Source organism: Saccopteryx leptura, chromosome 2 (genome assembly GCF_036850995.1).
Source record: "Saccopteryx leptura isolate mSacLep1 chromosome 2, mSacLep1_pri_phased_curated, whole genome shotgun sequence".
Taxonomy (NCBI): Eukaryota; Metazoa; Chordata; class Mammalia; order Chiroptera; family Emballonuridae; genus Saccopteryx; species Saccopteryx leptura.
Window position 1 is genome coordinate 327,706,730 of NC_089504.1, and position 11,067 is coordinate 327,717,796.

At 49.3% G+C, this 11,067-nt stretch overlaps 1 protein-coding gene across 1 annotated transcript; it reads right to left on the minus strand.

Moving 5' to 3' along the window:
• Positions 1-107: 107 nt before the first annotated feature.
• Positions 108-10,918, minus strand: INCA1 (inhibitor of CDK, cyclin A1 interacting protein 1). The gene is made up of 7 exons (XM_066366241.1): positions 10,857-10,918; positions 9,386-9,473; positions 2,800-2,913; positions 2,527-2,566; positions 2,059-2,252; positions 706-871; positions 108-471 (listed from the first exon to the last, which is right to left on the minus strand). Exons 2-7 carry the CDS (start codon positions 9,466-9,468, stop codon positions 325-327), a joined length of 744 nt encoding a protein of 247 aa, XP_066222338.1. The 5' UTR covers positions 9,469-9,473; positions 10,857-10,918; the 3' UTR covers positions 108-324.
• Positions 10,919-11,067: the final 149 nt, after the last annotated feature.

Consider the following 11,067-nt stretch of genomic DNA (forward strand, 5'->3'; position numbering starts at 1 on the left):
ATCACGGCTTCCCTGAGAAAAAGACAACTCTGGATTCAACTTGTTTGCTTTTTAATGATAGAACAGAGCAAAGAACACGGCCAGGCCAGGAAGCGAGCCTTGGGGCGGCAACAGGCCTTGGGGAGCTCCTGGGAGAGGGGTGGGTTGAGATGGGAGACTCTGGGAGCAGTTAGTGCCTGGTGCAGATGGGAGACGAAGCTGGGGGAGAAGCTAAGGAAAGGAAAATGCCTTCATGCCAGAAATAGGGGTGATTCCAGCGATGAGAAGGAGGCTTCAGTCCTTGAGGCAATGTTAGCATGTCGGATGGGCATAGACAGTTTTTCCTTACTCCTCAGACTGAAACTCTGTCCCCCAGGCACTGTAAAAGGGGTTCCTACTGGCTGTGACAGTGCTGTAGGGGGGTAGAGAGCTCAGCTGTCTGGACAGACAAGAACCTTCCTGAACCAGAGGACTCCAGGGAGACCAAAGCAGCTGTATAGATGAGAGAAATTGAAAAAAGAATGAAAGAATAGAAAAATACATCTCTCTCCAGATTTCCTAGTACCCAAACCCAGATACACCTAAGTCTCTGATTCTCGCCTACTTTATTTTTCTTTCCCTCAAATCCAGCCATCCAACTTAACTCTTGCCTTCTGCTGTCTTCCCATGCGAGACCAGGCAACCACATCACCCTTCATTACCCACCAAGTTTTTCTCCAACCATACCTGGGCCCTGGCAGGAGGGAGAAAGTGGTCCTCTTCCTGTGGATAGGTTGCCCTCTCCTCTTCCAGATTAGATTGTTCAGTGGTGCTGGGGAATCTACAGCCTGCTTCACCAGGCACCAGGGGCTCAGATGCAGCCCTAGAGCTGTACCTCTGTGCCTTCTTTAGTCTGTGGAAATCTTAGGTTTAGGAAAGAGCGCCTGGAGGCCAGGCCTCCCATTTCTCCATTCATCTCCCTTCCCTAAAATACTTCCTTCTGGGGCTTGTCCAGTGGTGGCACAGTGGATCGAGCATTGACCTGAGACAGGTCCCAGGTTTGAAACCCTGAGGTAGCCAGCTTGAGCATGGGCTTATCTGGCTTGAGCACAGGCTTGCCAGCTTGAGCGTGGGATCATGATCCCATGGTTGCTGGCTTAAGCCAAAGGTCACTGGCTTGAGGAGGGGGTCACTGGCTCAGCTGGAGTCCTCCACTCAAGGCATGTATGAGAAGCAATCAGTGAACTTAAGTGCTGCAACTATGAGTTGATGCTTCTCATCTCCTTTCCTGTCTGTCTCTCTCTGTCTCAAAACAAAAAAACCTTCCTGCTGGGACCCAGGGTCCTTGTCATTTGATTTCCAATTCTCTACTCCCAACTTTTTGCTCCCCCACACTGAAGTATTTTTTGTTCAAGAATACATAAGTGACCTCTCTCTATCTAGCTTTCCATCATTCTCCAGTTCTCTGGAGTGCTTTCCTGTCTTCGTGGTCCAGTTTCCGCTTCTTGCAACTGATGTGGCTCATCATCCCTTAGTTCCCTCCTTTTCACATTATGGAAATTCTACTCCAATCCTACCAAGTTCATGATTCATTTCCAAACAACCTCTAATCCCTTTAAAACTCTCCACCCCGGCCCTGGCCAGTTGGCTCAGTGGTAGAGCGTTGGCCTGGCGTGTGGAAGTCCTGGGTTCGATTCCCGGCCAGGGCACACAGGAGATGCGCCCATCTGCTTCTCCACCCCTCCCCATCTCCTTCCTCTCTGTCTCTCTCTTCCCCTCCCGCAGCCAAGGCTCCATTGAAGCAAAAGATGGCCCGGGCGCTGAGGATGGCTCCTTGGCCTCTGCCCCAGGCGCTAGAGTGGCTCTGGTCGCAACAGAGCTATACCCCGGATGGGCAGAGCATCGCCCCCAGGTGGGCATGCCGGGTGGATCTGGTCGGGCACATGCGGGAGTCTGACTGCCTCCCCGTTTCCAGCTTCAGAAAAATACAAAAAAAAAACCCCACACACACACAAAAAATCCTCTCCACCCCTTCCTTAGTTCAAATCATTCTGCTTCCAACCCCTGCTTGGCTTCCAGAGACCTAATGTGTCTCCTTACTCATTGATGATTCTTTGTCGCCTCCTCAGATCTTCCAGGTGGTAAGTGACAGCCCTCACCCGGGCTGGGATGCCCCCAGGTCCCTGCTGCATTCCTGCGAAATATGGCCTCCTTCTCTTTCTTCTGCAAAGCGTCTCAGGGGGTGGGAGCCCCTCAAGAGAATACACTCCAGATTGGGAACAATCAGTGGATCTCTGTGTAGAGAACGGAGAAAAGGAGATAGATGACAGAATGGGGGCTTTCAGGGGATTTTGGACTAAAATAGGGAGTCAAGGGTCTTGGGAAGCCCAGATCATGAAAACAGGTATGATAGGGAAAACACACTGACTGATTCATAGAAAGGAGGGCCTGTTTAGTGCTCTGGTTGGGGGACACTAGAGGGAAGCTGTAATAAGGAGAACTGTGGGTAGGATGGCAGTGGGTGCAATTTTAACCGAGAAGTATTGAAAGGCAGGAAGTTTGTCATACCAGCAGGGATGGGATGTACTGTTCTTCCATCCAGGTGGGTCTGTAAAGCACAAAAAGCAGGCTAAGTACACAGAGGACACCCCTATCCATGTTTCTCTAATGACCTCTTCCAACCACCTATATAAATGGCATTAGGAGCTACAACATCCATCAGCCAGTGAGGCAGTTATCCCCAGACTGATGCGTATGTTGTAAAGCTTTATGGTTGTTTAAAATTGTATAGCGTCACCTTCCCACCTTCAGTTAGTCCCCATTTTCACTATTTCTACCTACCTGGGCCTTTGACTAAGGTTGTCCCAGAAGGTGTCTCCATAATGCTGGGGCGTCAGTCTGAGGCTCTGGGAAGGCAAGCTGGAGGGTAGAGATCGGCTGACCACCCTGGAACATCTGAGGTGAGGACAAGGTAGGCTCAGGTCTTGCTCTTTCCTTATAGATTCTACTCACCCCAAGGATTCAGAGACCCTGTCTTTCCATGAGGTCATCCAGTTGCCCAGGCTCCCTCAGGACATGTCCTAACTTAATCAATTTTAAAAATAAAACCTCTAACTTGAAAGATTGGAGCTGGGATGAGGGTGGAGATTAGCAACTGTTTGAGCTTCAGATCTCACTGAATCTCAAGCTTCTACACCCCACAACCAGAGAACATCATACTTAGCAAGCAGGGCTGTTAAAGAGGAAGTCCCCAGCTACTTAGATGATGATAAACAGGTTCCTTTTGGTTAACACAAGGATCCAAGAGAGAAAAATCTCTGTTTATTCCTGCTTTGTCTTCCCTGTCTCAGAAAGAATAATATCTTTGTAGGTAATGAGGGGCATGTGGAGCTGTTTGAGAACAGTGTTCATCACTTCCAAAGACTGTCACAGACTGAATGACTGTTCTCCTGCTCTCTAGAAGGCCTGAGCCATTTATCTTCTCTATCTCCATCTCTCCTCAGATGATCTTACCTAGGTCCATGACTTTTTTTTCCTTTTTTCCCACCATGACTGTACCACCAATGCATTAATAACTCCCAAATCTAATTCCCAGTCCTGACTCCTCTCCTGGACTCCAGTCTTGCAGGTTCAACTGCCCACTCAACTTCTTCCTAGCCTTCCCCATCTCACTGAAAGGCACCCCAAATGCCAAGTTGTTAGAGCCAGTACCCTGGTATGCCTCATATTCCCTCACCTTCTATATCCAATCTATCAGCATGTCCTATTCAGTTCTACATCTAAAATATACCCAAATTTGACCATTCCTCATCATTTCCACTCCCACCAATGTATTCTAGCTCATTTTCCCCTGCTTGGGCTTTTTTTATTCTTCTTTTTGAGAGTGCATCTATTAAAGTTGGGACAGTGAAACAAGGTTTAGGATAGAAGAAGCAACAGGAAAAAGCCGATGTGGGGCTGCTTTGGCTCACTGGAAAGTCAGAGAAAAGGGGGCCTTGGAGACAGGTTCAGGGGGTTATCCTGGGATGAGCTGCTGCTGCCGCCCACTACTCCCCTAGTTTCAAGATTCCAGGGGGCCCTTAGAGTTTAGGAAATGCATGCCTGTAAGAGAAGAAAGCCATGGGCGTGCTCCCAGAAGGAAGAGGCACCTCCTGCCTGGACTACTGCAATGGCTTCCTCCTCTTCCTGCTTCCACCAAACCCCTACAAACTATTCTTCACAGAGCAATGTGAGTAATCTTTTAAAAATTATCATGTAAGCCCTGGCCAGTTGGCTAAACAGTAGAGCGTCAGCCTGGTGTGTGGAAGTCCAGGGTTCGATCCCTGTACAGGACACACAGGAGAAGTGTCCATTTGCTTTTCCACACTTCCCCCTCTACTTTCTCTCTGTCTATCTTTTCCTCCCACAGCCAAGGCTCCATTGGAGCAAAGTTGGCCCTGGCACTGAGGACAGCTCCATAGCCTCCACCTCAGGCGCTAGAATGGCTCCCATTGAATGGGAGCAATGGCCCAGATGGGCAGAGCATCGCCCCCTGGTGGGCATTCTGGGTGGATCCTCATCAGGTGGATGCAGGAGTTTGTCTGCCTCCCTGCTTCTCACTTCAGAAAAATGCAAAAAAAAATAAAAATAAAAATGATCGTGTAACCTGACCAGTGGTGACACAGTAGATAGAGTGTCTACCTGGAATGTTTAGGTCCCAGGTTCTAAACGCTGAGGTTGCCAACTTGAGTGTGGGCTCATCCAGCTTGAGCACAAGCTTACCAGCTTGAGCGCGGGGTTGCCAGCTTGAGCGCAGGATCATCAACATGATCCCAAGGTCACTGGCTTGAACTCAAAGGTTACTGGCTTGAAGCCCAAGGTCACTGGTGTGAGCAAGGGGTCACTGGCTCAGATTGAGTAAAGGATCACTGGCTCAACTTGAGCCCTCTGGTCAAGGCACATATGAGAAACAATCAATGAACAACTAAAGTGATACAACTGAGTTGGTGCTTCTCATCTTTTTATCCCTTCCTGTCTGTCTCTCTCTCTCTGGAAAAAAAAAAAAGGTCATGTAAAATGATAAACAGTAGAGATTTACTTCAAAATAATCTGAGCAGCTGGAGGCTGAATGTACAGATGAAAAGATTATCCATATAATGACAATTACCAAAGCTGACTGAAAAAGGTGCACTGGGTTCATGATTACTACTTTCTCTACTTCTGTATTTGTTTAAAATTTTCCATAATAAGCATGTTGAAGAGGCCCTGGCTGGTTGGCTCAGTGGAAAGAGTGTCAGCCCAGCATACAGATGTCCCTGGTACGATTCCCAGTCAGGACACACATGAGAAGTGACCAGCTGCTTCTCTTCCCTTCCCTCTCCCTTTTCTCTCCTCTTCCCCTCTTGCAGCCAGTGGATTGATTGGTTCAAGCATCGGCCCTGGGTGCTGAGGATAGCTCAGTTCAGGGGTCCCCAAACTACGGCCCGGCCCGCGGGCCACATGCGGCCCCCTGAGGCCATTTATCCGGCCCCCGCCGCACTTCTGGAAGGGGCACCTCTTTCATTGGTGGTCAGTGAGAGGAGCATAGTTCCCATTGAAATATTGGTCAGTTTGTTGATTTAAATTTACTTGTTCTTTATTTTAAATATTGTATTTGTTCCTGTTTTGTTTTTTTTACTTTAAAATAAGATATGTGCAGTGTGCGTAGGGATTTGTTCATAGTTTTTTTTAGTCTGGCCCTCCAACGGTCTGAAGGACAGTGAACTGGCCCCCTGTGTAAAAAGTTTGGGGACCCCTGGCTCAGTTGGTCCTAGTGTTGGCCTCAGGCCTTGAAGATACTTGGTTGCTTCAAGCATTGGCCCGCAGAAGAGGTTTCTGGGTTGTTGGGTGGATCCTGGTCAGGGTACATGTGGGAGTTTATCTCACGATATCCCCTCTTCTCACTTAAAAAAAAATTTCCCTGCCCCATTTGTTCAATGGTAGAGTGTTGGCCCAGTGTGTGGATGTCCTGGGTTTGATCCCTGGTCAGGGCACACAGGAGAAGCAACTATCTGCTTCTCCACCCTCCCCCTCTCCCTTCTCTCTCTCTATCTCTCTTCTGCTCCTGCAGCCATGGCTCTGTTGGAGAAAATTGGCCTGGGTGCTGAGCATGGCTCCATGGCCTTGCCTCAGGTGCTAAAATAGCTCCGTGCTGAGTGACAGAGCAACAGCCTTAGGTGAGCAAAGCATTGCCCCATAGGGGGTTTGCAGGGTGGATCCCAGTCGGAGTGTATGTGGGAGTCTGTCTTTCTGCCTCCCTGCTTTTCATGTCAGAAAAAAAAAAAAAAAGTCTGCTCATGTCATTCTCTCTCTCTCTCTCTTTTGACAGAGACAGAAAGTCAGAGAGAAAGACAAACAGGGACAGACAGGAAGGGAGAGAGATGAGAAGTATCAATTCTTCATTGTAGCACCTTAGTTGTTCATTGATTGCTTTCTCGACGTGCCTTAATGGGGGTGGGGGAGCTACAGCAGAGTGAGTGACCCCTTGCTCAAGCCAGAGACCTTGGGCTCAAGCAGTGACCATGGGGTCATGTCTGTGATCCCATGCTCAAGCCAGCGACTTCGTGCTCAAGTTAGATGGCCTGCCCTCAAGCTGGCGACCTCGGGTTTCAAACCTGGGTCCTCCGCATCCCAGTCTGACACTCTATCCACTGTGCCACCGCCTGGTCAAGCTTGTGTAATTCTCTTGCTTACAAACTTCCACTGATTTCTACTGTCCTTAGAATAAAACCCAAACTCCTTTCAATGGCCTTTAAGTATTCTGCCCAACTATGTTATTTTTCTTTTTCTTTTTTTCTTTTTCTTTTTTTTTTTTTTTTGTCTTTTCCGAAGCTGGAAACGGGGGAGAGACAGTCAGACAGACTCCCGCATGCGCCTGACCGGGATCCACCCGGCATGCCCACCAGGGGGCAACGCTCTGCCCATCAGGGGGCGATGCTCTGCCCCTCCGGGGCGTCGCTCTGCTGCAACCAGAGCCACTCTAGCGCCTGGGGCAGAGGCCAAGGAGCCATCCCCAGCGCCCGGGCCATCCTTGCTCCAATGGAGCCTCGCTGAGGGAGGGGAAGAGAGAGACAGAGAGGAAGGAGAGGGGGAGGGGTGGAGAAGCAGATGGGCGCTTCTCCTGTGTGCCCTGGCCAGAATCAAACCCGGGACCCCTTGCACGCCAGGCCGACGCTCTACCACTGAGCCAACCGGCCAGGGCCTGTTATTTTTCTTGATCCCTAAATTTCAGTTACACTGAACTGCTTCTTGGTCTTAGAAGATACCAAGCCTGTTTCTTTCTTGGGACTTTGATTTTCTTTTTTCTTTCTTTTAAGATTTTACTTATTGATTTTAGAGAGAGAGAGAAATGGTGGAGGAGAGCAGGAAGCATCAACTTGTAGTAGTTACTTCTCGTATGTGCCTTGACCAGGAGTTTCAAACAGGTGACCTCAGCATTCCAGGTCGATGCTTTATCCACTGCACCACCTTAGGTCAGACAGGAGTTTTTATTTTCTAAAATATAGAACACTTCATGAATTTGCGTTCCAATTTTAGTATATGTGCTGCTGAAGCGCACACTTTCTTGGGACTTTTTAATACTTACTATTCCTTCTTCTCCCCTATTTCTTATCAGACTGGCCTCTTCTCATTTTTCATATCTCAATTCAAATTTACCTCCCCTGAATAGTCTTCCACAATCACCCTATCTAAATTTATGTCTTCGTGACATTCTGCTTTTCCATTATATTGCACTCCTGTAATATTATTTTGAGAGAGAGGGAGAGGGACAGAGATGGGAAGCATCAACTCATAGTTGCAGAGTTTTAGTTGTTCATTGATTGCTTCTCATATGTGCCTTGACCAGGGTGAAGGGGGGAGCTCCAGCTGAGCCAGTGATCCCTTGTTCAAGCCAGAGACCTTGGGCTCAAGTCAGCAACCTTGGACTTCAAGCCAGCAACCTTTGGGCTCAAGCCAGCGACCCCGCACTCAAGCCGATGAGCCTGTGCTCAAGGTGGATGAGCCCATGCTCAAGCTGGTAACCTTGGGGTTTAGAACCTGGGATCTCAGAGTCCCAGGTCGAGGTTCTATCCACTGCATCACCACCAGTCAGGCAACTCCTGTTTTATTTTTTATATTTATTTATTGATTTTTGTATTTTTCTGAAGTGAAAAGCAGGGAGGCAGAGCCCTGGCCAGATAGCAAAATTGGTTAGAGCATTATCCCAAAGTGCAGAGGTTGCTGGTTCGATCCTGGTCAGGGCACATGCAGGAGCAGTACAATGTTCCTGTCTCTCTCTGTCTCTCTCTCTCTCTCCCTTCCTCTGTTGCTGAAATCAATAAATATTTAAAAAAAGAAAAAAAAAGTGGGAGGCAGAGAGACAGACTCCCGCATGTGCCCCACCGGGATCCACCTGGCATGCCCACCAGGGGGCGATGCTCTGCCCACCAGGGGGCAATGCTCAGCCAATCTGGGGCACTGCTCTGTTGCAACCAGAGCCATTCTAGCACCTGAGGCAGAGGCCATGGAGTCATCCTCAGTGCCTGGGCCATCTTTTGCTCCAATGGAGCCTTGGCTGCGGGAGGGGAAGAGAGAGACAGAGAGGAAGGAAAGGGGGAGGGGTGGAGAAGCAGATGGGCGCTTCTCCTGTGTGCCCTGGCCGGGAATCAAACCCGGGACTCCTGTACTCCAGGCTGATGCTCTACCATTGAGCCAACCGGCCAGGGCCCAAGGCCTATTTTATTTTTAGATTTTATTTATACATTTTAGAGAAAGGAGACAGAGAGAGAAGGGAGGGAGGAGCAGAAAGCATCAACTCCCATATGTGCCTTGACCAGAGAAGCCTGGGGTTTTGAACCGGCAACCTCAGTGTTCCAGGTCGATGCTTTTACCCACTGCGCCACCGCAGGTCAGGCCTATTTTATTTTTTATGGTACTTATCACTAGTTGAAATTATATTTATTTGCATATTCTGTCTCTTCCTGTAATGTAAGCTCTTTGAGCAGGACCTCGTCTTTCTTTTTCTTTTTTTTTTTTAATGTTTTATTCTATTGATATTTTAGAGAGAGGGAGGGAGAGAGCAGAAGAGAGAGACAGGAACATCTGTTCCTATATGTGCCCCGACTGGGGTTCGAACCGGCAACCTCTGCACTCTGGGTCAACGCTCCAACCAACCGAGCTATCTGGCCAGGGCAGGACCCCGTCTTTCTGTCTTTCTAATTGCTGAATCCCTGGTGCCTAATATAGTGCCTAGAGTAATACATACAGTGTTCAAAAACTATTTGTTGAATAAATTAATGAGCGACTAATTCCCTGAGCCCAGGCATTGAGCTTCTCGTTCCTTATTTCCAACTCTTCTTAGGAAAGAACCCAGGCATGTTATCTTTCCTCCAGCCTGTCACCATTCTCCCACTGGGTGGGGATGACTCACTTGGCAAAAGGGATGAGGTTGCCTCCATCTTCGTGTACATGCACGACTGGACTGGGCTGGGTGGCTGGACTGAGCCTCTTCATTGGTGCTAGGAGGATAATTAAAAATGAATCACTCACTCAAGCAATGGCTCTAGGGATGAGACCAGTAGCAGATCTAGAGATTGAAAAGAAGACATATGGGTCGTCTTGAAAAAGGAAAGAGCATAAAAGGTATTTCTAGTGCTGGACATTCCTATTAGTTGAATATACAGGTTGAAGATGAAGAGTCCAGGAAATGTGGATATTGTAGAAGTAAAGGAGAAAATTTTCTGGAGCCAAATGTATAGAGTAAGGAAAATTTACAGATGGCAGTAAAATGACTTAATTGGCACTATGCAATGATGAAATGAAAAAGGATAGCAGGTGGAAACTAGATAGGACAGAGGTATTTGTGGGTTGTGGTACAGAATTGGTGGTTGGGGGCAGTTAGAGAATTGAGGGTTGGTAAAAAAAAAACCACACACACACAACAGATATGAGGGATTAATGAAAGTTAAGTTAAGTATGTACAGAGTAATCAGTTGATGACAGGGAAGAGGGGGGCACTTGGGAATATCCATAGGGAAAGAAGGTGAGCAAAAGTCAGTCACAGAGCCAGAATTAGGGGAGGCCAAATACAACATGAGAGCCTATTGGAGTGGGCAAAAAACAAACAAACAAACAAACGGTAAGAATGCTAGCTGGGAGAGTGCCTGTAGCAATCAAATAACAGAAAAGACCAACTGGAAACTTTATCCAAGGGCAACTGAGGATGGGCTGAGAAAGTAGGTGAGGTTAAAAAAAAAAAAAGCATAGGAGTATTTAAGGGCTGAGGTGGCAGATGGGATAGAGCCAGGCTGATAAGGCAGGAGGGGTCCAGACGGGATGTCCTGGGCCAGAGGGGTAGGCTGACCTCAGGGGGCTGTGAGGAACTGAGGCATTCAGACTTCAGGTAGTTGGGCTTAAATGCGGAATCTAGATATGAGACAGGAGGGGGCTTAAGGAAGCTAGACGGAGCACTCAACAATTAACCTAACGGTAGTCAAGGCCTTGGAGGGTCTGAAGAGGCAGATGAGGACCTGAGGGGTCAGCTTGGGCTGGGGGCAGTGGGTGTGGGTGTGGCCCAGCCCGGAGCGAAGAGCAAGGCCTGAATGCCTGGCTTCACCTCAGGGGGCGAAGGGGAAGCTTGGCAGGTAGACTGCGGCGTGGCCAGCCCTTCCCGAGCAGCCAGGCCTGAGGACAAAATGGGGAATCTGAGGAAGGAATGTGGCTCCCAAGTGGAGGGCCCATGCCTAGGGGGACAGTTTGGGCTCTGTGGGGCCAGGCTGGATCCGGGTGGCGTGGGCCTGAGGCAGCGGCCCGGGTCTGCCAGGACTGCCTAACTTGAGGGGCCAGGCAGGGACAGAGCGCCGGGTGGTTGTGCTGCCGCTGACCGAACTTGGCCACAGCACCTGAGGCAGCTGCGCGGCGAATTCTAGAACGCTGAGCCGGGCGAAGGAGACTAGCGAGCGAGGCGGTAACCTGACGGAGAAGACGACCCGTCTCGCGCGCCTGGGGCGGGGCCTGCGTGGAGCCACCTCCTGGGCGGGACAGGCGAGAGGCTCCGCCCCCTAAGCGCGCCTCCGAGGACGGCAACGTGCGCGGGCCCGGGTTCCCTGCAGG